Source organism: Bison bison, unplaced genomic scaffold (assembly GCF_000754665.1).
Source record: "Bison bison bison isolate TAMUID 2011002044 unplaced genomic scaffold, Bison_UMD1.0 scf7180017864458, whole genome shotgun sequence".
NCBI lineage: Eukaryota > Metazoa > Chordata > Mammalia > Artiodactyla > Bovidae > Bison > Bison bison.
Window position 1 is genome coordinate 6,032,675 of NW_011495020.1, and position 25,879 is coordinate 6,058,553.

A 25,879-nucleotide genomic window follows, 5' to 3' on the forward strand; every position below is an offset into this window, starting at 1 on the left:
CACCAGGTTGCGATCCTGCGTTCGCTTCGGCTCAGTATCCGATTCTCCCGGGTTGCTTCAACCTGCCGCTGAGCCTCGGCCCGTCCCCCAGTCACTTCGGGCGCGCGCGGAGCCAAGACTGTCCCAAACTTTGGCGCGCCTCCTGACGGCGCAGTGTCCCTCGCCGGTCTCCCGGTGTTGCTCCCCAATATCTCGGGGGTTTGGAGGAGGCAGTGACCAATTAAATCTTGGAGTACCTCAGAACCCGTTGCGGGCTACATTTTCTTTCTGCCAGATATGGGGTTGTTGCACCCGGGACGTTCTCCCTTGGGCCACTCTGGGCCAGACGCAGTTGTGGGCAAGTGGGGGAGATGCAGAGATTGAGTGGGCGTGGGAAAGCACCGGATCCACGCACCGAACCCGGCTGAGAGGCGGGGCTGGTCTCGAAGGGAAGCCCCGCCCTGCATAGCCCCGCCCCCGCGCTCTAGAGTTTCGGCTCTGGCTCCCACCCAGCACTGAGTCCCAGGACTCCGAGAAAGCCGGAGGTGTATGGTTGCGTTTCCTCTGCCCGCGCGAGGCATCACTTGCGCGCCACGGAAAGCCAGGAGCTGTCCGGCAGCCGGGATCATCCTTTCCCACTGGCACCGCAGGCGCTCCTGCAGCCGCGGCCGGAGCTGGGGCACCCTCGCCTTGAGCGCCCCGAAGCCCTGCGCGGCTGCGCACGGTCCATCTCCGCGCCTTTTTGGCGGAGCAGGACCAGAAAGAGAACGGGCGCCTGATTTCTGGGCTTTGCGCCCGGCGCGAGGTGCGGGATGGAGAGCAAGGCGCTGCTGGCCCTTGCTCTGTGGCTCTGCGTGGAGACCCGGGCTGCCTCTGTGGGTAAGGAGCCCACTCCCTAGAGAGAAAACGGAGAGATCGGGTGCGGGCGGAGAGATAGGGATGAGGAGAGGACCTGGAAGCTGGACCTAATCGGGACTGATAAAGCTGGAGAGGTGAAAGTGACTTGACACTTTGTGTTCTTTCTTTTACCAAAGAGGGAACTGAACTAGCCCAAGTTTACCCAGAAAGTTGGTAGTCTCTTGAGCCTAGTTCCATTTCCACGACTCTGTTTTCCGACGGGGACCTGGGCTGGAGAGTGTCCTGCAGAAGCCGATACACCCTCCGGCTCTTGGGAGGCGGGAGTGGGAAGGCGCCCCGGGCTGGCAGGCAGGAGGTGCCCCCGCAGGCGGGAACAGGCGGTGAAACCTTGTCCGGTTGCGCGCATCCTTGCCCGAGCGCGGGGAAGGAAGCCCTCTGGGAGCCGGGAGCCAGCTTGGCCGGAGGGCACCGTGCGCTCAGCTCTGCCTCTGTAGTAGTCGAAGCGGGACCCCTGTCTGATGGTCGGATATTCCTTTTTGGTTCGAGCTCATCTATATACACCCACTGTATGAAGTGGGGTCCAGAGGAGAGCGAAACGTTTTCTTCTTCCTGGTGCAGGACAGCACTCTCTTCGAGGAGAGAAAGGGGAATGGGGCCTTGGACCCGGGGCTGTGACAGCTTCCGAAAGTGTCTCCAAGTAATAGACACCTTCTTATTGTAAAACAGTTTTAGTTTAACATCTTTCAGAACGCTTTGGTCTTTTGGGTAAGCACATGGTCAGAAGTTCACGTTCTGAAAACTCTGAGCGATTTGGTACCTAGATTGGGTGCCACTCGTCACTCTCCTTGCCGTCTAAAATTTCTGTCCTTCAAGATTAGGAACACACATGCCCTTGTTGCAATAAATTTCCTTTCTCTCTCTCCCTTCTCCCCCTTTTCCTCTACCCCGCCTTTCTCTCTCATCTCTCTGTAGCCAGTTTGCTGGTTTCCAGATTTCCACTCTTCCGAGGGCCAGAAGGAAGAGGGTGAAAAAGCAAAAAAAAAAAAAAGCATAATTCAGGGGAAACTTCTTATAAAATTAAAATTCCTTATAAATTAAAGAATCACCTGTCTTTTTTTTTTTTTTTTTTTAAGGACACTCACATGCATATACAGTAACAGGGTTATCTGTCTGTAGTTACTGAATTTTCCTAATAATGACTTGGTTCATCCATGCCCGCTCTACCAGGGACACTCATTTGTCCCTGACAAGATCTCTCTCTGTCTCCCTTTAGGGGTAGAGAGTGAAGTTCTGGAACTTGCGGTTTGTTCTGTATTTCCCAAAGATGTGAGTTGCTTTTAAGCCCAGGGTGATCCATAGCACAGCAGTAGGAACTGTAATCTGGTTGCCCTGAATATGATGATGAGGTTGCCCTTTTGGAGTGTGTGACATGCTTAATTGGATCGGGCTATAATTGATGCCATCAGATTTTAGAGACAGAGGCACTGTTGTTTCTCCTTCCTGTCTTTGAGCTGGAAGGGTAATAGTGCACAAATGAATTAATTTTGGTTATGGGATTTGAACATAGAAGAGCTTTTTATTGAGTAGCAGTGTATGTACTTCTTAGAGTTATTTCTTTAGAACTTTCTGAAAAGCAGAACTCAAACTTGCCAATGAAAATGAATGAAGCTTATTGGAGCAAAAAGAAATTGAGCGTTGGTCTACATGTATGAATTTGAAGTTATCATTATTGATAGCCTTGTAGAATAGTTTTTTGTTGGAGATACATCTCTAGAGTAGTATGATGTTGTTTTCGTTCCCTATGAATGGATAACTTTTTTTTTTTTTTAACATAGGAAAGAGTGTCCAAAGTGTGTGATAATCTGTGGAGGTGATTTACCAGAGATTTTCAGGAATGTTTTATTTTGGTGATGGTGGGAGCATAGCTTATTTAGAGCTTAGTCTTTACTACCATTTTTTTCTCTTGTGAATATGCACAAATAATGGATTGTTTCTCATTTGGGTCATCATGTGAATTGTATTAAGTTACTGTTTTTGACATGTTTCTCAACTGAGCATGTCTCAGTCACACTTGATATCTGTGCTCATCCAAATGAATTGTTTTCGTTTTCCTTTCCTTAAATGCAGGAGGGCTCGATTATTGGAAGACTTTTCTTTAGCTTCTAAACATTTTGCTTTGCTGTTTGTCTACTTTGAGGGTGGTTATTTCCTTCATGTTGAAAAGTGCTCTGCTGATTAACTGAGCATTACCCCCCAGACCACAGCTATCCAAGAGTGGCCCATCAACCATGTATGCCTGCCTCACCTGAAATGCTTGTTAAAAGGCAGATTTGTAGGCCTAGTCATATTGTGATACATGCTAAGGTTTAAGACTGCTGTCCCCGAAACATGTCAGGTCCAATGCCTATTAGCTTCTGAGATTTATTGATAGAACAATTTCCAGTTTTTAAAATAAAATTTGATATTAAGCAACAAATCTACTAACAATGTATTTTGCACATCTGAATGAGTGTGTGAGAACACGTGTGATCAGTTGTTTGTTTTGCCTGCAGATGTTCACGCTGGGGTCCACAGAGTCAGTGCTCTGCACATTTACACTGAATATTTGCTTATACTTGTTTATTCATACATTTTCATATTTGCTAATACTCTTTTATTTGCTCAACAATGTGAATCCCAGTTTAGGCCTATAGAGTCATTTGTTCTTAGTGGATGTGAGTTAAGGGTCTTATGAAACTTGGGTGCTTACCTAGCATCAATCACTTTTTAAGGTGGTGTTTTGAAAATCTGGATATCAATTAAGACCCTAGCATGGTGGACAGTTTTTCTTTCTCTGATGGTTTTTTAACACCTGGTAGCTCTTTGCATTTAGTTGGCAGAAATCTCAGTTTTCTTGCTGTGGAGTGACCCATGGCAAGGAAACTGTGTGGTATATTTAGGTAGACACTTTTCCTGTGTTCCACGCTTGGTGTCAGAACAAGCTCAACACTTTGATCAATAAGTTGAGATTCCCCACTTGCAATTCATTAGCATTATCCTTTTTAAAGTCCTGTTCTCTGAGGAAAAGCACATGCATATTATATGACATTGGAAAATGTTTCTTTTCTCAATCCCTCTCACCTAGTTTTAATGTACGATCGTTCAACCTTGGCAGTTCAGTTACCAGAGTAAGTGCATTAGAAAATTGATAAAGGAAAATAAGGTCATGGACATTTCCCACCAAAGTACATCGATGAACTATGTAGAAGTTGCTCTACGTAGTACTCAGTAATCAGCGGTTTGATCAACTAATGTGCGTCCTATGTTTTATAAAAAATGTCAGCGGGTCCTTTCCCAAAGGAGTGAGGTCATCAGATGAAGGTTCATTTGGTTTCAATGTCCCATATCCTTTTGTAAGACCTTGAAGTTGGCAGTGCAGGAAAACAGGAACTCCACCCTCGCTCCATGAATTGCAGAACTGTTGTGTTGGTTTATGACCATCTGCCCATTCTTCCTGTTATGACACAGTTTATGAACTTTTACTGGGAATGGTGAAAAGTAAATTCACAAGTTTTACACAATGAACTGCTGAAGAGGACTTTTAAAGTATAGAGTGTGTAATGTTTATGGAAGGTGTTTCCTATTGGCCCTGACTCAGTGGTAATTGCATTCATTTATTTAATTTGTTTCTAGGTTTTTCTAGTGTTTCCCTTGATCCCCCCAGGCTCAGCATCCAAAAAGACATACTTAGAGTTATGGCTAACACAACGCTTCAGATTACTTGCAGGTAAGGATTCCTTTTAGATTCAGATTTCCTGTGTCAAATATCTTATTGTTTATTAAAGAAAAAATAATTTTCATACAGCAGAATTATAATAGAGTCATTGTAATTGTTTATAAGTAGTGAGGTTTCTAAGAACTAAGGTAATAATGAAAACATGAGAAAGGTCTTCTCCCCGAAATTCTATGCAATTTTACTGATATTTTTTTCCCCTACAGTCCTTTACCAGCACACATACAACCTGCTAACCATTATTGGTAGCACCTAGCATGTGGTATGTTATATATACTCTATCAATGTTGAATAAATAAATGTTATCAAGGATGTACCCCAAGAGTTAAAGAAGTTTGGGGACATATTTGTTATTCTCAGCATGGCTTTTGGACATCTGTTTAACATTTTTCAAGAACTTTATTTTATGATAAAATTCTGACTGTAGTAGCAATTTAATATTCAGTCATTAATATTACTGAGTGAATCTCATGCTCTGGCTTGAGGTTCTGACATGTCTGTCACTCACCAGCTAGCAAGAAGTCATGCTCTTGATTCTTGCTCACTGGGGAAATAGGTCGTCTTGACAAGAAAAAGAGGCTTTAAAATTTTGCCTTCCAGCCCCTACTGCAGGAAGAAAAGGAAGAGACCTTAGGGTTTAATGTAGTGATTATGCTTGTCAGACCCAGAGGCTTCTTGGGACCAGTGTGGCTTTGGTATGAAATGATGGGTGGAGGCAACCTTGCCCTCTGAGAAGAGTGCTGAGGGTCCACAAAGAACCTTGGGGCGCTTGTTGCCATTGTTTCTGCGTGATGAATGCGAAGTGTTCAGCACAGTGACACCTATCTATTTTAGCTTGCCGAGTGTAAAGGATACTCTAGTCCCCTTATCAAGGGTAGGTCACCAATACCCAGCCCTTGGGGAAGAAACATAGGAAGAGGTGCTGTTGGCTTAGCTTTCCTATTTCAAGATGCATTTCTCCATAGATTTTCCTCTTAACCACCCTTGACAAGATAGGTTATTTAAACCCCCTGAGATTCTGTACTCCTTTTATGTCATGAAAAAAATGATAGAGTATGTTAAAAGTAACTTCATTAATGTCGCTGCAACTTGATGTCAAGTTCGCTAAAGAAGGGTCAGTAATGTTACATTTGTCTTCACGTTGACCGTCTTCTTTGGGGCTTTGCAGAGAAATTCTTCAGTGAAAGCAGTCTGTGTTTTAATGCTGTCCTTTCAACGTCCTGTGAGGCCCTTAGACAGTTGCATTGCCTTCTACCCTAACCTCACCTCTTACTCTCCCGACTGCCCATTCTTCTGTAGCTACTCTGGATTCCTTGCCATTCTCCTAACACTCCAGATAGGAATCCACCCCAGGGCCTTGATATCGCTGTTCCCTTTGCCTGAAGCTCTGTCCCCCTCAATATACATACGGCCCACTTCACCAAGTTGCCTCCCTCCAGAACTAGCTCTTCACTTGTTTCTTTGCATCTTCTAAATTTTCTTCATAGGACTTATCACTACCTTTTATACAATATATTTTATTCACTTTTTGAACACTTCACCTTCATTGAAGTTTATTTACTTTTTTTTTTTGCCTGTGTCTTCCAGTTAGACTGAGGTTCCATGAAGGCATTGATTTTAGTTTGGTTTGTTCGCTGCTGTATTCTCAGTCTTTACCAATGTTTGGCACATAGCACATGCTTAATAAATATTTGTTGAATGAATGAATGAGTTAATTTCTGAAATTAAGACTCTGCCTTTTTGTCATATTGTCCATAATATCCTGTAATCACAGGTAAAAAGGCTGTGAATCTGTCTGTTGAGGAGTTTGTATAATTTGGAGAACTAAACCTTCTATTTTCTTAGAAACAGCCTCATAGGCATTTCACTTAAATACTTGCTTGGAATGAATTTTTCAGGGGTCAGAGGGACTTGCAGTGGCTCTGGCCCAACAATCAGAGCAGCTCTGAGAAAAGAGTGGAGGTCACAGACTGCAGTGATGGCGTCTTCTGTAAGATGCTCACAATTTCAGAAGTGATTGGAAATGATACTGGAGCCTACAAGTGCTTCTACCAGGACACTGACATGGGCTCCGTTCTTTACGTGTATGTTCAAGGTGAGTGGTTAAATGCAGTTCGCTTCTCAAGTTGGTTTACCAGTTACAAAGCACAATAGGTGCACAGAAGAATTGAGGACAACAAAGGCTCGCTCTGAAGGCTGTCGGCCAACAGGAATCCACAGAATTCCTCACTCCTAAGCCCTCCTCTGAGGACAAGATTCAGTGATTTGTTCTGCAGCTTGGGCCCTGTTACACCTCTTTTACCCAATTAGTTCGGTTCTGATCTTTGTTTCTAAGGGAAGTCTGTGTTTGCAGCTGGCAATGGAGATTTATAAGAAGCCTTCTGATGTTTGAGGAAAAAAACCCTGAAATCCTTGAAAAGGAAGATTCAGGAATGAATTATGGAGCAGTTTCTGTGGGGAGATAGGTTATCTACAGCAGATTCAGAGATTTCCCCAAGAATGCACAGGGAATCAGCCAAGGGCTCTGGAGCTTTTTTGTTCATAAGAGCTTTTTTCCCCCCCTCTTACACTTTATGAAAAACAAGTTTCCATACACTCACGCAAATGAAGACACTGACTCAAAGAGCCTTTTGAAGACAGGATTTCTTTCCTTTGCTTGTGTGGTCTGAGATATTGGATGATGTGCCCTGTTATCCTAGAGCTTGCAATTTGGAATTTACACTGTGGAGGCCAGCTTACCATCCACATAGGGTGCAATACATGTCACGTGTATTTAGTATTTATTTATTTATTTATATAAATTTATGTTTTTTAATTGGAGGTTATTTACTTTACAATATTGTATTTGTTTTGCCATACATCAACACAAATCCACCACAGGTATACACATGTATTTAGTATTTATAATCTGAATTATTCTTTCCTTTGTGTTTCAAAAGTCTTATATTAACTTAATTTTCCTGGGAAAACTGACTTAACTAGTGAGATACCAATCATGCAACTTTGGTGGGTGTTAACTGGATAGTATAGTATTTTGCTTAGATATACTGAATATTTTTCTTTTCAGTAAAGATGAGCTAAATTTTGTTTATACATTTGTATACCTCTATACATCCCAGAGAATCTGAGGCAGATGAGGATGGCTTAGACTTTTTTCCAGAAGCATCTTTTACAGATCAGGGATTTCATCAGCTTTGGGAAGCACGCTTGCATATTGCCATCTACATTTCAGTAATGCAATATGGTCAGTGCAGTGGAGGACCGTCAAATAATGTATGTCACTCCTGGATTGCACAATATTTGAGAATTACTTTTGTGCAGGGTAAGCACAACCCAGGATAGATTCTGTGTCCTCCTCCCTTCTGCAGAAGTTGAAAGAGACAAGGCTCAGATCTTTGAGAATTTCTGGCTCCTTTTGATCTGGCAGTCTTGGGAGATCAGGCTTTCTCAGAAGATTGCAAGGATTTCCTGCTTTCGGGCTGTCTGGAAATACTACTGGGATGAACCTCTCCCATAATATCTCGTTATTTCCTTCTTCCCAAGTCAGGAAACCTGGAGACATGCGAAAATTCATTTCATGAGTTCCAGTAAATATTTTATTTTGAGAGGATGGGTGGTTGTTTGGGTTTCTTTTGTTTATTTCCTTTTTGGGGGGTACTGAAATAGAATTGATTTACTGAATAGCTTTAGTCTTACGTCAAGGGGTTAATTTAGCTTCCAAACACTTGCTCTATAAGCAAGCTATGTAATATTTCATAGCATGTAGCTGAAAGATAGGTAATACTAAGAAGTAGCCATCTCCTGCACTGTTTATTTGTACACTGCCTGTCTTTGAGAATACCATCAAATTCTACTTCCTGTCTAAGCCTAGTGTTCTAGGAGGTGAGTTGTCCAATATTTTGGTCATGAAGTTTAACAATGGAAAAGAAAACATTGAAGTATTCCCTGTGGATAGTCCTTTAATATCCCCTCTGGTCCCCACCTTACTTCCTTAGTCTTCTGACCCCATTCCCTCCAGCAATGATGGAGCCAGGAAGTGGGTCTTGGCCTCGTAAGATAATGGCTGTGGCATGTGGTGGCCTGGATTGGCTGCCTTTCTGTGTTTTCCAGCTGGGAAGGAAATCAAACTTCTGCTGTTGCAGGGAATTAGCTGCTTTTACCCTTTTGGTTTAATTAACTCTTTCTTCACTTGGACCAGTGACCTTGAAGAGCTGTGAAAATGCTTGGTCAGGTGTGTTGGGGGTATTGGTATGACCCATTATCTCTCAGAGATTTCAAGCATGATTTTACCCCAACTCTGTCTCTGGGGAAAGGAGTGGTTTCCCAGCACCATATTAACATCATATGATCAATGTTTGAACAGCATTAAAATCTCTTTTGTTTTTTTCTCAGTCTTTGCCATGATGTTTTTTCATGTTTTGGTCACTGAAAATATTAATGACTACCGAATCTTAAGCTAAATGCAGTGACTATTAAACATTACCTTATACAGAATCTTATATTTACTCTTCACAATTTTAAAATACATAAGCTTTCTCTTGAATTGAATTAAAAATGGTCAGTTATTTCTTTATTTTAAAGATCCTTTGCAAGCCATTAATCTGCTTTCATGACACATTATTTGCTTAAAGAGAAAGAATGTGAATTTTTTAAAATATTAATAAAATTCGATAGGCAAACTATACAGATTTAACTTTAAATTTACTTTAAAATTTATGTATATGAGAGATGTATAATGTATATGAAAATGTTTATGAAAATAAAGACATGCGCTCTTTCACTTTGAGAACTGTAGTGATCAATCTGCCAGATTTCTACCAGATGACCTACCTCCAGATTCCCTTGCCTAGTGAGAAATATCTTTCCCAGTCATTCACTTCTCTGGTTAGGGTTTATGAACCTGAAAGATGACCAGCTTTTCTAGTAAATGCCATTAATGAATGAAATTACATTCTCATCTAGATTACAGGTCTCCGTTTATTGCTTCTGTTAGCGACCAGCATGAAGTTGTGTACATCACTGAGAACAAAAACAAAACTGTGGTGATTCCGTGTTTGGGGACTGTTTCAGACCTCAATGTGTCACTCTGTGCAGTAAGTTACATCTTCTTCCATCATCTCTTACCTTTAATTTTTAGCTAATATTAAGATGGTTAGCCTGTTTATATTGTAATTATATATATTATATATTGTATATATTATATAACATTAAAATCAACATGAATTTTAAAGGAAACTTTAGAAAGGGTCAATATGACAATAAATAAAACCAATTTGTAATCTTAAGATGAATTCTTTAGTGTTCATGGTTTTCACTTTTGGATAACGCAATTAAATATTTGATATTTCTTTTTCTACCCAGAGGTATCCAGAAAAAAGATTTGTTCCTGATGGTAACAGAATTTCCTGGGACAGCCAGAAAGGCTTCAGTATTCCCAGCTATATGATCAGTTATGCTGGCGTGGTCTTCTGCGAAGCAAAAATCAATGATGAAAGTTACCAGTCTATTATGTACATAATTGTGGTTATAGGTAAGAGGACAATTCCTTTTTAATCTTTAATATTAGATAATAAAAACTGGCTTTTATATTAAGATCCTGGAAGACAAAAGATATTGAGAAATATATTAATTCAAGATTTAGTGTTAAGCAGTTCATTACATCCCCTCTTTCTCCATCCAATAAACCTATGTGCTGCTGCTGCTAAGTCACTTCAGTCGTGTTCGACTCTGTGTGACCCCATGGACGGCTGCCCACCAGGCTCCCCGGTCCCTGGGATTCTCCAGGCAAGAACACTGGAGTGGGTTGCCATTTCCTTCTCCAAACCTGTGTGCAATTGAGGTTTTTCTCCTTTCTTATCAGGAGCAAGGATAAATAAGAGTTCTATTATAGGAGTATATTTTATGAAAAATTCAATGTTCCAAGCATTGCTTGGCATCAGTTCTTTTAAGTATACCTATTTTATGGGAAGTTCAGTAACTTTCTAAAGCTGGCCCCAGTGACTACTGACTTCTCATATTTTACTGCTTTTCTGTCCACTGGGCTACAACACATTGGAAATCCCTTTAGAGCTGCTTTGTGAATCTCTATAGGCCATTTTTCCTGGGAGTTCCCAAGGTTTGGGGAGGCCCTCAGGGGAAAATGATGTGATAAATTTTGAAGTTGCTTCATTTCTGAAAAATGTGAGCCAAGTTATAGATTTGGTTTCCCTCTCACTTTCTCTTTTTCCAATTTACTTGCTCCAGGGTACAAGATTTATGATGTGGTTCTGAGCCCCCCTCACGGAGTCGAGCTGTCTGTTGGAGAGAAGCTCATCTTAAACTGTACGGCAAGAACTGAGCTAAATGTGGGGATCGACTTCCACTGGGAATACCCTTCTTTGAAGGTAACACTAACAACTCAAAGCCAGACCTCCAAATACTTTGATAATAAGCTCCACCGAAGTTTGATTGAGAGAGACAGGGACCTCTTTAGCCAGATAAAGTTGAAGGGCCTTAGCTCACACTAACACACACACGCATATACATACATTTTAAAAGAACTACAGGACATACAGCACCCATAGAAAGAAAGAGGCAAAATCAAGAACTCTGTCCAAACTGTGAAGATTAGTTTTCTTTTGGTGATTACGTCTTTCCAGTTTGCATTATTCCTCCATTCTCCAAAGTCCTTGATCTATTTTCCCTTTAAGGAAATTTTTTGCAAGAAGTGGCATGAGACATTGTTCTCCGTAGACTGTGGTCATATTTCCTTGTGTTTCTGCAGTTTATATTTCTCTCATTCCTGTTATGTGAGGTTTTAAAATTCCTAATTCAGTTGATTCTATTTATTTCTCCTGAAACCAAATGTAATTGTCATCTGCATAATGTTAAAAGTTCAGAAGTCTCTACTATTAGCATTAAATAGTGTTCACCAAGGGCCAAGACTTTTGTCCATATCTAGAAGCTATTGGGGAATGTTATGCTGGCCTTTGAAAGTTCAGTAACCTCTTTTTCAGCATCAGCATAAAAAACTTATAAACCGGGACCTAAAAACCCAGTCTGGGACTGAAATGAAGAAGTTTTTGAGCACCTTGACTATAGATGGTGTAACCCGGAGTGACCAGGGGTGGTATATCTGTGCAGCTTCCAGTGGGCTGATGACCAAGAAGAACAGCACGTTTGTCCGGGTACATGGTAAGCGAAGATTGCCTTCGGAATTATGCTCTGCCTTGAAAAGTGAGATAATTCAAATACGTTTAGGTCAGCTAGTGAATCCTATTTTGTTCATTCAGAAGATGTTTTTGAGCTCTTGTTAGGACCTCAGGGTCAAGAACATAGCTTAGGTTCAGAGCCCAGCTTTAGAGCTGAAATGAGCTGATGTAGTTAGTGCTCACTAAATATTACTTGTTGTTGCTGCTATTCTTATTATCACTATAATAAGCAGAGGGCTTTTATCTAAGATCATTTTACAAGTTTTGCTCAATTACAAGTCTGAGAGGCTTCCTTGAATTGCAAGCATAAGCCTTGCAATTGATGAAAGCTATATTTAGTTAGTTTCTGTGGGGCTTTGAGAAAATAACTTAATTTCCCATTTATTCTCTTTCACTCACATAAATGTCTCAGTTTAGATGATAATTTGTATGGCATCTAACTTACAGGCCTTCATAAGAGTTTGGATTTTATAGTATGGGAATGCAAGATGGGTTTTGAGCAGAGAGAGACATGCTCTGGCTTATGTTTTTTATAGGATTACTATATAAGTTTTTTTTCCTAATGTGAAATACTTTAGAGAAGTAAGGGCAGAAGTAGAGATGGGCTAATTGCAGTCATCCAGGTGAGAGATGGATGGGTGGCCTGGACAAGGTTGGTGGAAGTAGAGGTGGTGAGAAGTGAACTGATTCTGAATATAACTTTGAAGATAGAGCCAATAGCATCTGCCTGTTGATTCCCTGCCTGTGGAATGTACAGAAAAGAATTAGAAGATGACCTCTGAGTTTTTAGTGTGAGCAACTGAGTGAATGATAGTTTTCTTAACCGAGATAAAGAAGGTAAGGAGGGGAGTAAGATTTGGGTACCCAGGGTTTGGTGGCTTCATTTGGTGGCTTCATTAAACATCCAAGTGAAAACTTTAATATATTAGCCTAGATTCCAGAGAAGCTGGGGCAGGAGATGTAAATTTAGGAGGAATGTAATTGACAAGAGGCGGTGTCGATAGAGAGAAGAGGTCTGAGGCCCGAGTCCTGGTGCACATGGAGTTATGTATAGGGTGTGAAGGGACCAGAGGAGAAGGAGCACCCAAGGGCTCCCGGGGGACATAGAGAAAGCGTCACAGAGAAGCAAATGCTTGGACTGAGTGAGATTGGAGTGCTCAGTAGGCTTGCAGAGCAGACTGGGGGAGAGACAAAAGCTAGAGACCAGCGGTGAGAGAGAAGCTGGAATGGGACCTGTAGGAGTGTGGGAACCGCAGCGACTCAGAGCCATAGTTTTTAACTCTTCACTGGAAACTCTTCTTAGAAATGGCCATTTCTAAGAAGTTGCCATCTATGAGAAAAAATTATCTTTATTTTCTTCCAGAAAAGCCTTTTGTTGCTTTCGGTAGTGGCATGGAATCCTTGGTGGAAGCCACCGTGGGGGAACGTGTGAGAGTCCCTGTCAAGTACCTTGGTTACCCTCCTCCAGAAATAAAATGGTAATGACTGGAAATAAATGCAGAGCCTTGTGCCACATGAAAGCAAAGCCTCAGATTGGACTAATTCCTGGAATTTTTTCCCCATAGGTATAAAAATGGAAGACCCATTGAGTCCAATCACACAGTTAAAGTGGGACATGTGCTGACTATTATGGAAGTGAATGAGAAAGATACAGGAAATTACACTGTCATTCTTACCAATCCCATTTCAAAGGAGAAACAGAGCCACATGGTATCTCTGGTGGTGAATGGTAAGTCCGTTCAGTTTTCCTTCTCTGCCCCCGTTCTATTACAAATAATTTGATGATGTCCTCCTGAGCAGCTGGGCACCTCTGCCTCACTGGCATCATGAGTAGGCTCCTGTGTATAAAAATGATCCAGAACAGTGTGGCTTGAAACGAGGTGGCAGCAGTGTGCTTTGGACACGTTTGCTTATGAGGCCAGATGATCGAACCTTGGTCAAATGTGAGACTAAAGTAGGTGGTTTAGCCCACGGCTAAATACTGTGGAATAAAAGTGCCAGCAGGGACAGTCCTCAGGCTCAATTGCAGTACCTTTGAATTGTGCTTCTGGCATGCAAAAGTTGAAGATTCTTCTTGAATTTTGTGGGAAAGTTTTAGTTTGATTCGGGGTTGATGTATCAGTGATGCACAGGTAGCTCCAATGCAGAAAGCTTTTCTAGGTCGACATTGCTTGGACATGTTTTAATCTTTTTTTCAACAGAAGTCTGGGACCTGACTCTGAGGCTGTAAAGGGGAGATATTAAATTTTGGATTTAAGGATAATTTGAACTTTATTTTTCCAACCTGAAAGATGCTTATTTATAATAAGTCTTCTGGGTGGGAGAAGAAGGTCATCAGGGTTAAGCCAATGCAAGAGATGCTAAGTTGATGGACACTGTGTATTGCCATCTTCCAGTGGTAGAGGGCAGACAGACAGAGTAGCCGAGGTCTAACAAACATTTGACTAGTGCACCCCTCCCCCGTACATCCATTAATATCTTGCTCCAGACACAGGTTGGGAAATACCTGTCTGTTGTAATTCTTTATGCTTTCTACTGGCATAGCAGATTAAAACTTCAGAACCTTCTCATGTGATATTAAAGTGCTTCCTTATATATCTTGCCATGCTCTGTATGTCTACTGAGCTTGGCTTCATTTCTTTTCTGGGACATCAGCTTCAAGGAGTATTTTAAAGAAAACAGGTTCCAGAAATGTCATTTAGGAGCCAGTTGGATATAGGGGTTTGGGAGAGGAGAGAAGCTGAGAAGCTGGTAGGAAGGGTGGGAAGAAGGAAATGAACAAGAAATAAAGATGTAAGAATGGACAGTGAATAACCATCTCATTTATCCAGGAAGTCATTCCACATTTGATTCACCCCAGCATTTACCCTCCTCTCTAAAACAAGCATTAAAAAGAAGTCAAGTTTTGAAAGTATAATCTTGGGCCTTAAGTTGGAAGTGATGAGAAGATAGTTTCACATTAATGACTTTGGAGCCAAAAACAGAAAAAAGGGAAAGAAGGAGGTCAGGCAGGGAAGGAATGGAGGGAGGAAGGCAAGAAGATAAGAAAGGACAGGAGAGAGGAAGGAAGGCAGGAAGGTGAAGAAGGAGGGAGAGATGAAGAGGGAGGCAGGGTAGGTGCCCTTGTCAAGTCATTTCACTTTTAAATTTTTCTCATGTGTAAAGTGGAGAACAATAATAGTGGCTGTGAGGATTAAGTGAATAAATTGGTGTAAAGCACTTAGAACAATGCTCAGCACATAATACATCTGCTTACAGTATTGTTCACAACTACAGTATTTTCTTTCTGGAGGCTTGCCCAGTCTTGTGAAATTGGAAGGGCGAGGAGAGCTCTCCCGCTGATGCAGATGAGAAAAGCGAGTCATAGGGCAGTGAGACTGGCACAAAGTCACCCAACTTACTAGTTTATTATTATTATCATGAGTATCACTAGAAGTCAGGTGTCCTGTTTCCAAGTCTAAATGTTCTTTGAAAAAGCAAATGGGGGCAAAAATCCTATGCTTGGCAAAACATAGGCTTTGGGTGCTGAAAACTGCAACTTTCCACTCCTCCAAGCTGACTGACAGTTCAAAAGTCGTCTTTCCCATCTCCAGTCCCACCTCAGATTGGTGAGAAATCTCTGCTGTCTCCCGTGGACTCTTACCAGTACGGCACTTCCCAAATGCTGACGTGCACGGTCTACGCCGTTCCTCCCCCAAGTCACATTCGCTGGTACTGGCAGCTGGAGACGGAGTGCACCTACCAGCCCACGTGAGTAGGACCACGCCCTTTGCCCCTGCTGTTTTGCACTTAAAAAAAAAATTTATTTGTTTTATTCTTTAGATTCCATGTGTAAGTGATAACAGACAGTGTTTGTTTTTGTCTGGCTGACCTCACTTACTATGATAATCTCTGGATCCATCCGTGTTGCTGCAAATGGCATCATTTCATTCTTTTATATGGCAGAGTAGTACTCTGTTGCAAATATGTACCACAACTTCTTTATCCACTCCTCTGTTGGTGGACATAGCCATGCTATGATATGATTCTATTCTAAGCCAAGGAGGCTATCTCTAAGGTTATTCCTTAAGCAGTACTCTTCATCTCCTTCCATCTTTCTCTGTGCTATGTCCTTAGGAGATGTCATTCCTTGGGGTATCCTCCTTTGAGATTAGCTCTCTCTAATTAGCCCTTATGTCTGCCTCTCTGAATGCAGTTTCTTTGCCACTTTGTTAATTGCCAGGCCTTGGTTTTTCTTCCTATGCCAGTCAGCTGGTGAATACCCCAATCTCCTTATCTGTGAGAAGGTCCATCTCAGAGGAAGTGCTGATGCTTGCAAGGGAGTGATATACCTCAGAGTCTCAGGCCCGGCTTATCAGGTCCTAACACACAAGTCCAGACATCCTTAGGAAAAACAGCAACAACAAGTCACCCACCACCACCCTAAGCAGTGCACTTCCTGTTGTTGTTTTCGAGATGGCCTCTCTAGTTTCTTCCTCAGATGCTGACCGTTTCCTACACAGGCTACAGTCCCAGGGAAATTACTTTAAGAAGCCCAATGGCTTCTTAGTTTCCTTGCCTTCCTTTGAACTAAATTAACTTGAATTGTCTTGTCGATCCGATTTATGAATGGAGGTTTGTTCCCAGAATAGCTGCTTCCCTCCTGTATCCTGAATGAATCTACCTAGAACCTTTTCCTCCATTGCCGAGGCCTATTTTTAATTGGCGCCAAGTCTTGTAACTCGGCGGAGTGCATTCGAAGTTATTTCTAAGAACGTAATAACCAAAGTCTGACTCCTTTCCTTGATATTGATTTAAATTAAAGGAAAATTAAGTCATGACATCACCTGTTACCTCTGTCTTACAGCCTCACTGCCTTAACGACAAACCCATACACTTGTAAGGAATGGAGAAACGTGGAGGACTTCCAGGGGGGAAACAAAATCGAAGTCAACAAAAATCAGATTGCCCTAATTGAAGGAAGAAACAAAGTGAGTTTTAAGTTTTTAAATTTGAAAATCTGTCTCTCTTTTAAGGACGGATGGACTGGAAGCAGGGTAAAATAATAGGTGAGGAATATTGGAGATTGACTGTCAGATAAGTGGAATGATAAAATACTAGCATATTAAGCCAGTTTGAAAACACCATTGACTTTTAGAAGCACTATTGACTTGCTATTACTGTATCAGAGAAACATAAAATACATATGCCATTAACTGTACATCAGCTGTATGGTAATTCTGATTTTATAAACATGAAAGTGAGAAAAGGTATGTAATGTTGTATTAAAACATTTAAAACTTTATGGTTCCAAAGCTCATTTTGTAGAATGTGTGAGAAGCATCAGCATAATTACAATTGCACGGATTTGAGTGCAGTCAGTACTGGAGTATGAATGGAGTAGGCAGGTCGCAGCAGTGGCGGGGAGGATACTGAGTTTTGGTCTGAGTGCATGTGCATAAACATAGGCTCCATTGTTTATGGCCTGGGATTTATTTTTTTCACAGACTGTAAGTACTCTTGTTATCCAAGCGGCCAATGTGTCTGCTTTGTATAAATGTGAAGCAGTGAACAAAGCTGGAAGAGGAGAGAGGGTTATCTCCTTCCATGTGACCAGTAAGTGCTCTCCAGGGGCTGGGCTGGCTGATAGATACTCTGTTGTCCTGACTGCTCCCATGAGGGGCAGTGGGTTTAGGTAGGGAACGTGGGTGGATAATCGATGCTTTTGTTCATAGATGAGAACTCCTCAGGTAGCTCCTGGACTCATGGGAAGTCAGTGCATTTGACCTCACAGGAGAGAGAACAGCTGACTTTGACCCTCAAGTCCTGCGCCATGGTTTTTGTGTCTGTCATCAGTCTTAGCACAGTGCTTGGCTTAGCGAGATTCAATCAATATTTATGGGCTGGCTGTTGAACATTTGACAAGTTGGGTCTTGGGGAGACAGTTGTAATGACATTGGAGCAGTGCCATCCCAATGCTGCCGATTTTGTCTGTTCATCTTAATTTACGGTTTGGCTTTAGCTGACTGGGATAAAATATTGCGGTCTGGGCCAATTCATGGTAATAAACATAGCTTTCCTGTCGGAGGGTGTTACATATCAATGAGGAATTAAGTTTGTAAATCTCATATTATAATTATCCTCTTTCAATTTGCATTTTTTAATCTTAAAACCACACTTAGACTCCAAGTGGAGATTTTATAAAAACCTGAGGAATTCATTTACATTTCCAAATAATGTGTTTTAGCAAAACACTACGTTTTGAAACCACATTGTCCAGTTTGGTTGTCTCCTTGTATCTGTTGTCTGGGAATGCCAGGGCTTCACTTTTCTTGGTGCTTCATTGCAGACTGAAGGCAACACGAAAGCAGTAGCAGAAAGCCCAAGGTAAATCACTGTCTTCTAACCATGGGTTTTACATTTCAGGGGGTCCTGAAATCACACTGCAACCTGGCACCCAGCCCACCGAGCAGGAGAGTGTGTCTCTGAGGTGCTCTGCGGACAGAACTATGTTTGAGAACCTCACGTGGTACAAACTCGGCCCACAGGCCCTGCCCATCCACATGGGCGATTTACCCACACCTGTCTGCAAGAACTTGGATGCTCTTTGGAAAATGAATGCCACCATGAACTCTAACGGCACAAATGACGTCTTGATCTTGGAGCTGCAGAATGCATCCTTGCAGGACCAAGGAGACTATGTCTGCTTTGCTCAGGACAGGAAGACCAAGAAAAGACATTGTGTGGCCAGGCAGCTCACAGTCCTAGGTAGGGCAGTCACTCTGGACCATCCAGAGGCAGTTGGGTTGCCTTCAATGTAATGCTTTCAGGGCCCATGAGAAGATTGTCTTCTATGTGCTTATATATTAGACAGATGAGCTCATATCTGACTCACCAAAACTCCTCAAGGCAGAAGGAAGCTAATCATGCTGAAGTGATGTATTGAAAAGAGAAAATAATCCTATTCTTTCCAACCCTGATGGTGGGATCACTCACTGCTGTCTTCAGGGGATTACCCTAAACCAGGGACATTTCTGCCTCATTCTTGGGCATTCATTTTTTTAAATAGACGTGTATGTGTGAATGCCCACCATGAGCTTGGAGGGTTCTGGAAGGTCACAGTGGTGACTCGGTGGGTAGGATGAGAACACAGACAGCCTGTCGTAGTCCAGTAAATGCTCTGTGTCCATGAAAACTGGGATTGTTTTCTGCTTTACTCCTTGCTGAGCTCTAAACATAGAACATAGTGGCGCATACTGCTTGATAAGACATTTGCTGCCTGGAGAGTGTGGTGATGGGTTGTTTAAGACCTGTGAGAGCCCCTGGGAGGGCGAACTCAGTGTGCCTACCTCTGTGGTACAGCTCAAAGTCATGAGTTGATCATTCTAATGAGCAAAAGGCTTTGTAAGTTCCACATGAAGCCACTCTCTACACCTTCTCTAACATTTCACCTTGCACAAAATCTGTGCAGCCTCTGTCTCTGGGGAAATCAGGCAAATTTAGAGAGTTTCTTTGTGCCCTCTCTTCTCATTTTCTCATCTCCTTAGTGTCCCTTCCTAGTTCCTAGGATGCATATGTTCTGTTTTTTTAAGGAGAACTGCCCAGATAAGTTAATTTAGACTGCAGTTTCAGACGAATAACATTTCAAAGGCCTTGGCATATTTTCAGGCGGGAACTAGGATCGATTTTGCTAGTGTTAAGACTCTGGTGTCAAAAGAAGAGGTTTTTTGAGTGTAGTCATCCCAAGGCTCTTCAGATCACAGCCCATATATGAACATGGTTTTTCTGTTCATCTTGGTGACTGGTCTTGTTTCAAGCTAATGAAAAACTTCAGGAAGAGATGTAAAGGAGGCTTCCGGCTTGCCATGCCCAGGAAACACTTGCTCACGGTGGGCTGGTTTGCTTCCCTAAGGACTCCCAGGTTGCTTTCCAAAAATTATTCTTGGAAATAGACTAGAGTCTATTTGCTTAAGCCCTAGTGCAGTTCACTGTTGAGGTACTGTCGTTTTGCCAAATGTTGAAGTGGATTCTTTCAACAAAATTCCTTTCGATATTCAGTTAGTTTGGACAAATTATTTCCATAGCATTTTGCTGATTTGTAGGAAAGGTTAAATCTAAAGTTGTCCTGTACATTTAAACAAGTACCCATGGGCTTCATTTAAAAACAAAAATCTTTGACTTTTGTTAGAGTATTATTATTTTGTCTATGTTTTAGTGGAAATAGTGCTGAACTAACCTTTTGGCCAGCTAGATTCTGAACTCAGCTGTTAACTTAGTTACAGGGACTTGGACAAGTTGTTTAACCCATTTCATCTTCAAAATAAGACTATTACTCCCATCACAGAGTTGACAGTGAGCAACAGAAGTAGGACAAATGAGTTTTGTAAAAAACACCAAATACGTATAAGGTGTTCTTTGTTGAATTGCACTGAAGTTATATACTTTCCAAGAGAAACAACATGGCAGAATTCTTGGGTATCAGTGGCTAGAATTTATCTATCTATCTGTTTGATAGGAGGGAAGTCAATAAGAATGACAACTTTAATTTTGTGTTGACTACCAGATCACATCACTAGTATGAATGTTCAGAGATGCAGTAATCTGTCTGAACTGACTTGTTTCATTTAACTTTGCTCAGTGAACAACATTCCTGTTGTCCACCTCTGTGTATTTTCAGCTTAGTAAATTAATAGTTTACTAAATGGTTTAATAGTTTACTGATATGAAAACCATTTCAAAAGTCATAACTAAATGTCCTGTGATTTGTGTGTGTGTGTGTGTGTGTGTTGTGTGTGTACACAGAGCGCATGGCACCCATGATCACAGGAAACCTGGAGAATCAGACGACAAGTATTGGTGAAACCATCGAAGTTTCCTGCACAGCATCTGGGAATCCCTCTCCACAGATTACGTGGTTTAAAGATAATGAGACGCTTGTGGAGGACTCAGGTGAACAGAGCATGTCTATCTCACCTTGGCTGCATAATTTTCCTATAGATATTACCTAAAGTCCATATTATATCTTTTTAAAAAAATTAGTTACTTACTCATTTATTTTTATTAAGGTATAGTTGATGTACAATATTATTTAAGTTTCAGATGGACAACATAGTGATTCTCAACTTTTCAAAATTATTACTCTGTTTATCATTATTGCATAATATGGGCTATATTCCCTGCACTATGCAATATATCCTCGTAGCTTATTTATTTTATACATAGCAGTTTGTTCCTCTTAATCCCGTACCCTATGGTATCTTCCCCTACCCGCTCCCCTCTTCCCACTGGTCATCACTGGTTTGTTCTCTGTGAGTCTGCTTCTTATTTGTTATATTCACTAGCTTGTTTTCTTTTTTAGATTCCACATAGAAGGGTCATATAGTATAACATCTATGTTGTTAATTGATTTGTTTTAGGCAGAACAAAAAGCAGTATTAGTGTCCGTGGTCTGACTCATTTTGTAGACTCAGAGCTCAAGTATCCAGAGCCTGCTGAATTCTCATGCAAGCCACGGGTACTGAGATAGCAGTTGACCCTGACTCCTTGGAGTCAGACACTAGCCCAAGATAAAGGGAAATATGTATATTAATTTTTTTTTCCTGGAAAGCTCCACCAGACCACACCATAAAATAAAAACCCTCCTGTATAGCATGGCTTCCCAGATGACTCAATGGTAAAGAATCCATCTGTCAATTTAGGAGACATGGGTTCAAACCCTGAGTTGGAAAGATCCCCTGGAGAAGGAAATGGCAATCCTCTCCAGTAATTCTTGTCTGGGAAACCCCATGGACAGAGGAGCCTGGCTGGCTACAGTCCATGGGGCTGCAAAATAATCAGGCACACCCCAGCATCTAAACAACAGTTGTACAGCACAGGGAACTCTATACAATGCTCTGTGGTGACTTAAATGTGAAGGAAATCCAAAAAAAGAGCAGATATATGTATGCATATAGCTGATTCACTTTGCTGTACAGTAGAAACGAACACAACATTATAAAGCAACTATATTCAAATAAAAATTTAAGAATAAAACAAAAACCGCATTTTCTCCCTTTCTCAGGCATTGTGCTAAAAGATGGGAACCGAAACCTAACTATCCGCAGGGTGAGGAAGGAGGATGAAGGCCTGTACACCTGCCAGGCATGCAGTGTTCTTGGGTGTGCAAAAGTGGAGGCATTTTTCATAGTAGAAGGTCAGTGGGAATTCATAGACAATCAGATTGCTTTTAAAAATTAGCTTGTATCTGTACTCAAGTACTTTGGGTAGGAGGATTATGGCTGGTTTTTAATATCCTTTGTACTTTGTAAGTTTTCTACTATAAATATATATTTATTTTAACCAGAAAACATAATTAATGTTATTTTAATTCTGCTTGCATCACATTTCTATCTCTGCAGTTCTCATTGCAGAAAAAATTCTTAGCCCGGCAGGTAGAATGTCTTTCTTTCCTTGATTCTTTCTTCATATGTCTGGCTCAATTAACTAGTTATGAAAATTAAGCCCCTATATTTATTGGGTAGAATTACTGCCTAGTCATGAAAATCAGTGCTATCTAGAGAGTCACAGAGGTTCATAGTTTTTATTGGACTGGAGATACTTAAGATTCAATTGTGAACAATGGACCATTGCTTCTCTGAAATGGAAAATTTGGGGTTCTTATCTAAATGAATATGCAGGAATGATGTGAAATCTAGCATTTTTCTCAGATGGGAAAGGTAATTTGTGACAGAATATTTTATCTTCAAAAGTGTGTCCCTATCTTAAAAAAAAAATAAGCCACGAACAGGACAATGAAACTGTATTATGTGGGTGAAGGAATGGTATGCAGGGGGAAAGGAGAGGAGTGTTGATAGATGGAGGAATTGACAGATTTCTCTGAACTCATCCTAATTTGTCTCTCAGGGTCTAGATTTTAGTCCCTTTAATCTGTCTAATCTATGATGCCAAGTGTTACATCTCAATACTTTGACTTCATTTTGAATCTGTAGGCTTACTGCCATTTTATAACCTGCACTTGCAAATAAAGATTTCGAGTGGCATGGCAGTTGGTCACATTCAAACTGCTTTATGCTTTAGGGCAAATCCTAAGGGAGATTTCCAGTTCTCTCCCATGCCCTGCCTCAGCTCTGTTAGCTTTCTGCAGCTGGTTTCAAGGAGGCCTAACTAGGTAACATTGGCACTGAGATTATGTTTACTTTTCACCAGCAGAGAATATTAAGAAAGGATGAGGTACGTATTTAATGCTCCTGCTGGTTTCCCAAATGTTCATATGGGAGTATTAATGCTCCAACTTATATAGACAGTTGTATCTTTGCACCTCCTACTCTGAACAAACAGATGTTTCAATCTCTGTGTATAAACAAAGAAATCCTTCAGTAAGACCACCAGAAAAACAAAGTCTGCTTGCTTCCAAGCGGACTTGATGCTTGTCTCTCAACTGTAACTCTTATTTTGCTAACTAATGAATTACTTGTCTTCCTGTCTTCTTGAGGCTGCCTGAGCCGCGCTCACAGCTTGTGGCCCAGTCTGATTCACATTGCACTCCTTCAACAGGCAGGTGACCCTAAGTGATAATTGCTTCCTTATCACCACTTTGCTAATCATTCTTAGTTGAAAGCCTCCTCTGGGCTTAATTTCCCCCCCTCAGAGCTGTCCTCTGGAGTCCTGAGCATCTGCAGCTTCCTTGCTGACCTTCAGCTTTTTCTCTTCTCTGTCCTTTCATGAGTGATTGTGCACTCATGCACTCACTTAAGCTCTCTCTCTTTCCTCACTGAGGCTACTACCACATGAGGATGGGGTAATGTAATGTTAGCTGATGTTAAACAGACCTTATTCAACTCTTGACCATTCCAGCAACTTGTTGTGTGCCCTTGATGAAATAGCTTAATTCTCTCTGAGCGTCTTCTCCATCTGAAAACTGCGGGTTATTGAGAAGACTTAAGTGGCATGACATATTTAAAGTGATGTGCACCTAGTTAGTAGGTGCATGGTCACCGATAGTTCTCTGGCCAAAGGAATACATTTATTTCCCTGCTTGTTTTCTTAAACAGTCCTCCTCAAACTCCATACAGATCAAAATACAGACTATCAGCACAAAATCATACATTTATTTTCTCCAAATACGATACTTTTCTTTTCTATAGAACATGATCTGTTTTCTTTCCATCAAAGTCTGCTCTTCTTACAAACACCTTGTTTCCCTTTTAAGATATTAATATTTCTCTCCTTAATTACTTTAGAATTTTAGTGTTGGAAGTTTTCATGAGCAATGTTTTGCAAACTGTAAATTATCCATTAAGAATATTATAAGCTCCATCCAAGTTAGAGATTGTGACTATTAATGCCTAGGATTTTTCTGAGTTCATAAGATTGAAATTTTGCTTTAGTGATTGAACTTTGTTGTTTTATGTCAAAAGGTATGAGTTTCCAGTTGTTGATGTTCATTCATTTGTGTATTGCCAGGTGCCCAGGAAAAGACAAACTTGGAAGTCATTATTCTAGTAGGCACTGCAGTGATTGCTATGTTCTTCTGGCTACTTCTTGTCATCGTTCTACGGACCGTTAAGCGGGTAACAGAATAATTTTCCTTCTGTCCCATTCACATTGGTTTTCATGATTAATGAAAGCTGACTGGAGTTCTTTGAGTTGATTCTTTCCATTGTTATTGGCTCAATAGGCACAATTTTATTTCTATACAATAACATTCTTACCCACTTACTTTTGGCTGGACCACTGGGCTTTAATTGATAGAAGCAACTGGAGAAGAAATGGGCTTGGACTGTCTAGTGTAATTAAGATTTGAGAATTAAACTCTGAGCTCATTTGCGGGTTGAGGGGACACTGGGAACAGAATTATACTAGGACAGCCCTCACACTCCATGAGCCATTTAGAAAATGAGACACCAAGAATGGGGCTTCTATAAAACAACAATAACAAGCACACAAAACAACAGCCAAACAACAGAGTGTGTGTGACCGGGAAGAGTAATGCTTTCCAGGCCAATGGAGGGGAACTGAAGACGGGCTACTTATCCATCGTCATGGATCCAGACGAGCTCCCCTTGGACGAGCACTGTGAACGCCTGCCTTACGATGCCAGCAAATGGGAATTCCCCAGAGACCGGCTGAAACTAGGTGTGTTTTCAATCGATATTGATTTGCTATTGGGTTTACCAGGCCGTCTCATCCTCGTTTAGGCTGATGACAGATCTAGTCTATTCAAATGTTCGATTCTGGTTTAGAAAATTCATTTCATCTCTTGAATTCAAGTAATCATCCATTTAGTCACTGAGAAGTATGCTGCTTGTATAATTGCTCAGAGCAGGACATTTGGAGAGTGAAGATAATGAGGAACTGGGAGAAGCCCAATGAAGTGAAAGTCTCAGTTGTGTCTGACTCTTTGCCCTCCACATGGACTGTAGCCTGCTAGGCAACTCTGTCCATGGAATTCTCCAGGCCAGAATACTGGAGTGGGTATCCATTTGCTTCTCCAGGGGAAATTCTCAACGCAGGATCGAACCCAGGTCTCCCACATTGCAGGCAGATTCTTTACCATCAGAGCCACCAGGGAAGAGGGAGGTATTAAATTACTAAGCCAGGATGAGGGGGTCAACAGGACCGTCCCTGAAACTAGGATGTATGGTCATCCCATCAAGTCAGAATCTCTGCCTGTGGTTTCGGTAGTGATAAAGTTGACATCTGTTTTGTTGTTGACTCTAGGTAAGCCTCTTGGTCGTGGTGCCTTTGGACAAGTGATTGAAGCCGATGCCTTTGGAATTGACAAGACAGCAACCTGCAAGACAGTGGCTGTCAAAATGTTGAAAGGTAAAAGCAAAACTATGTGGTGATATGTCCCTCCATCTGTTTCATCCCATCCTTTAAACATGATGAAAGGCTTGTATCAGTGGCTTTGTGGCTAGATGGCCCCACTAGCCAAACTTGCAGCCAGACTCTATAATGCCTTTGGGCAAACTGGATAAAAAGTTCCTCTCATGCCAGGGTCCATGGCCTGGTGGGCAAAGTTGGGATAGATTTCAGCTACCCTACTGCCCCACCTTGCCTGAGAGCCCTCATACAAGAAACAGCTTTTACAACTATATAT

At 41.5% G+C, this 25,879-nt stretch overlaps 1 protein-coding gene across 1 annotated transcript in view; it reads left to right on the plus strand.

Annotated features, from left to right (window-relative positions):
• The first annotated feature begins 505 nt into the window (after positions 1 to 505).
• The window catches only part of KDR (kinase insert domain receptor), a 44,904-nt gene continuing 19,530 nt past the window's right edge, over positions 506 to 25,879 (plus strand). The window contains exons 1-18 of the mRNA XM_010859688.1: positions 506 to 858; positions 4,510 to 4,603; positions 6,508 to 6,704; positions 9,572 to 9,702; positions 9,971 to 10,139; positions 10,853 to 10,992; positions 11,605 to 11,782; positions 13,163 to 13,277; positions 13,365 to 13,528; positions 15,393 to 15,549; positions 16,646 to 16,769; positions 17,286 to 17,394; positions 18,205 to 18,546; positions 20,581 to 20,727; positions 21,839 to 21,970; positions 24,241 to 24,347; positions 24,777 to 24,912; positions 25,498 to 25,602. Coding sequence (XP_010857990.1) covers positions 792 to 858; positions 4,510 to 4,603; positions 6,508 to 6,704; positions 9,572 to 9,702; positions 9,971 to 10,139; positions 10,853 to 10,992; positions 11,605 to 11,782; positions 13,163 to 13,277; positions 13,365 to 13,528; positions 15,393 to 15,549; positions 16,646 to 16,769; positions 17,286 to 17,394; positions 18,205 to 18,546; positions 20,581 to 20,727; positions 21,839 to 21,970; positions 24,241 to 24,347; positions 24,777 to 24,912; positions 25,498 to 25,602 — 2,614 coding nt within the window. The 5' untranslated portion in view covers positions 506 to 791. The remainder of the gene's footprint in view (positions 859 to 4,509; positions 4,604 to 6,507; positions 6,705 to 9,571; positions 9,703 to 9,970; positions 10,140 to 10,852; positions 10,993 to 11,604; positions 11,783 to 13,162; positions 13,278 to 13,364; positions 13,529 to 15,392; positions 15,550 to 16,645; positions 16,770 to 17,285; positions 17,395 to 18,204; positions 18,547 to 20,580; positions 20,728 to 21,838; positions 21,971 to 24,240; positions 24,348 to 24,776; positions 24,913 to 25,497; positions 25,603 to 25,879) is intronic.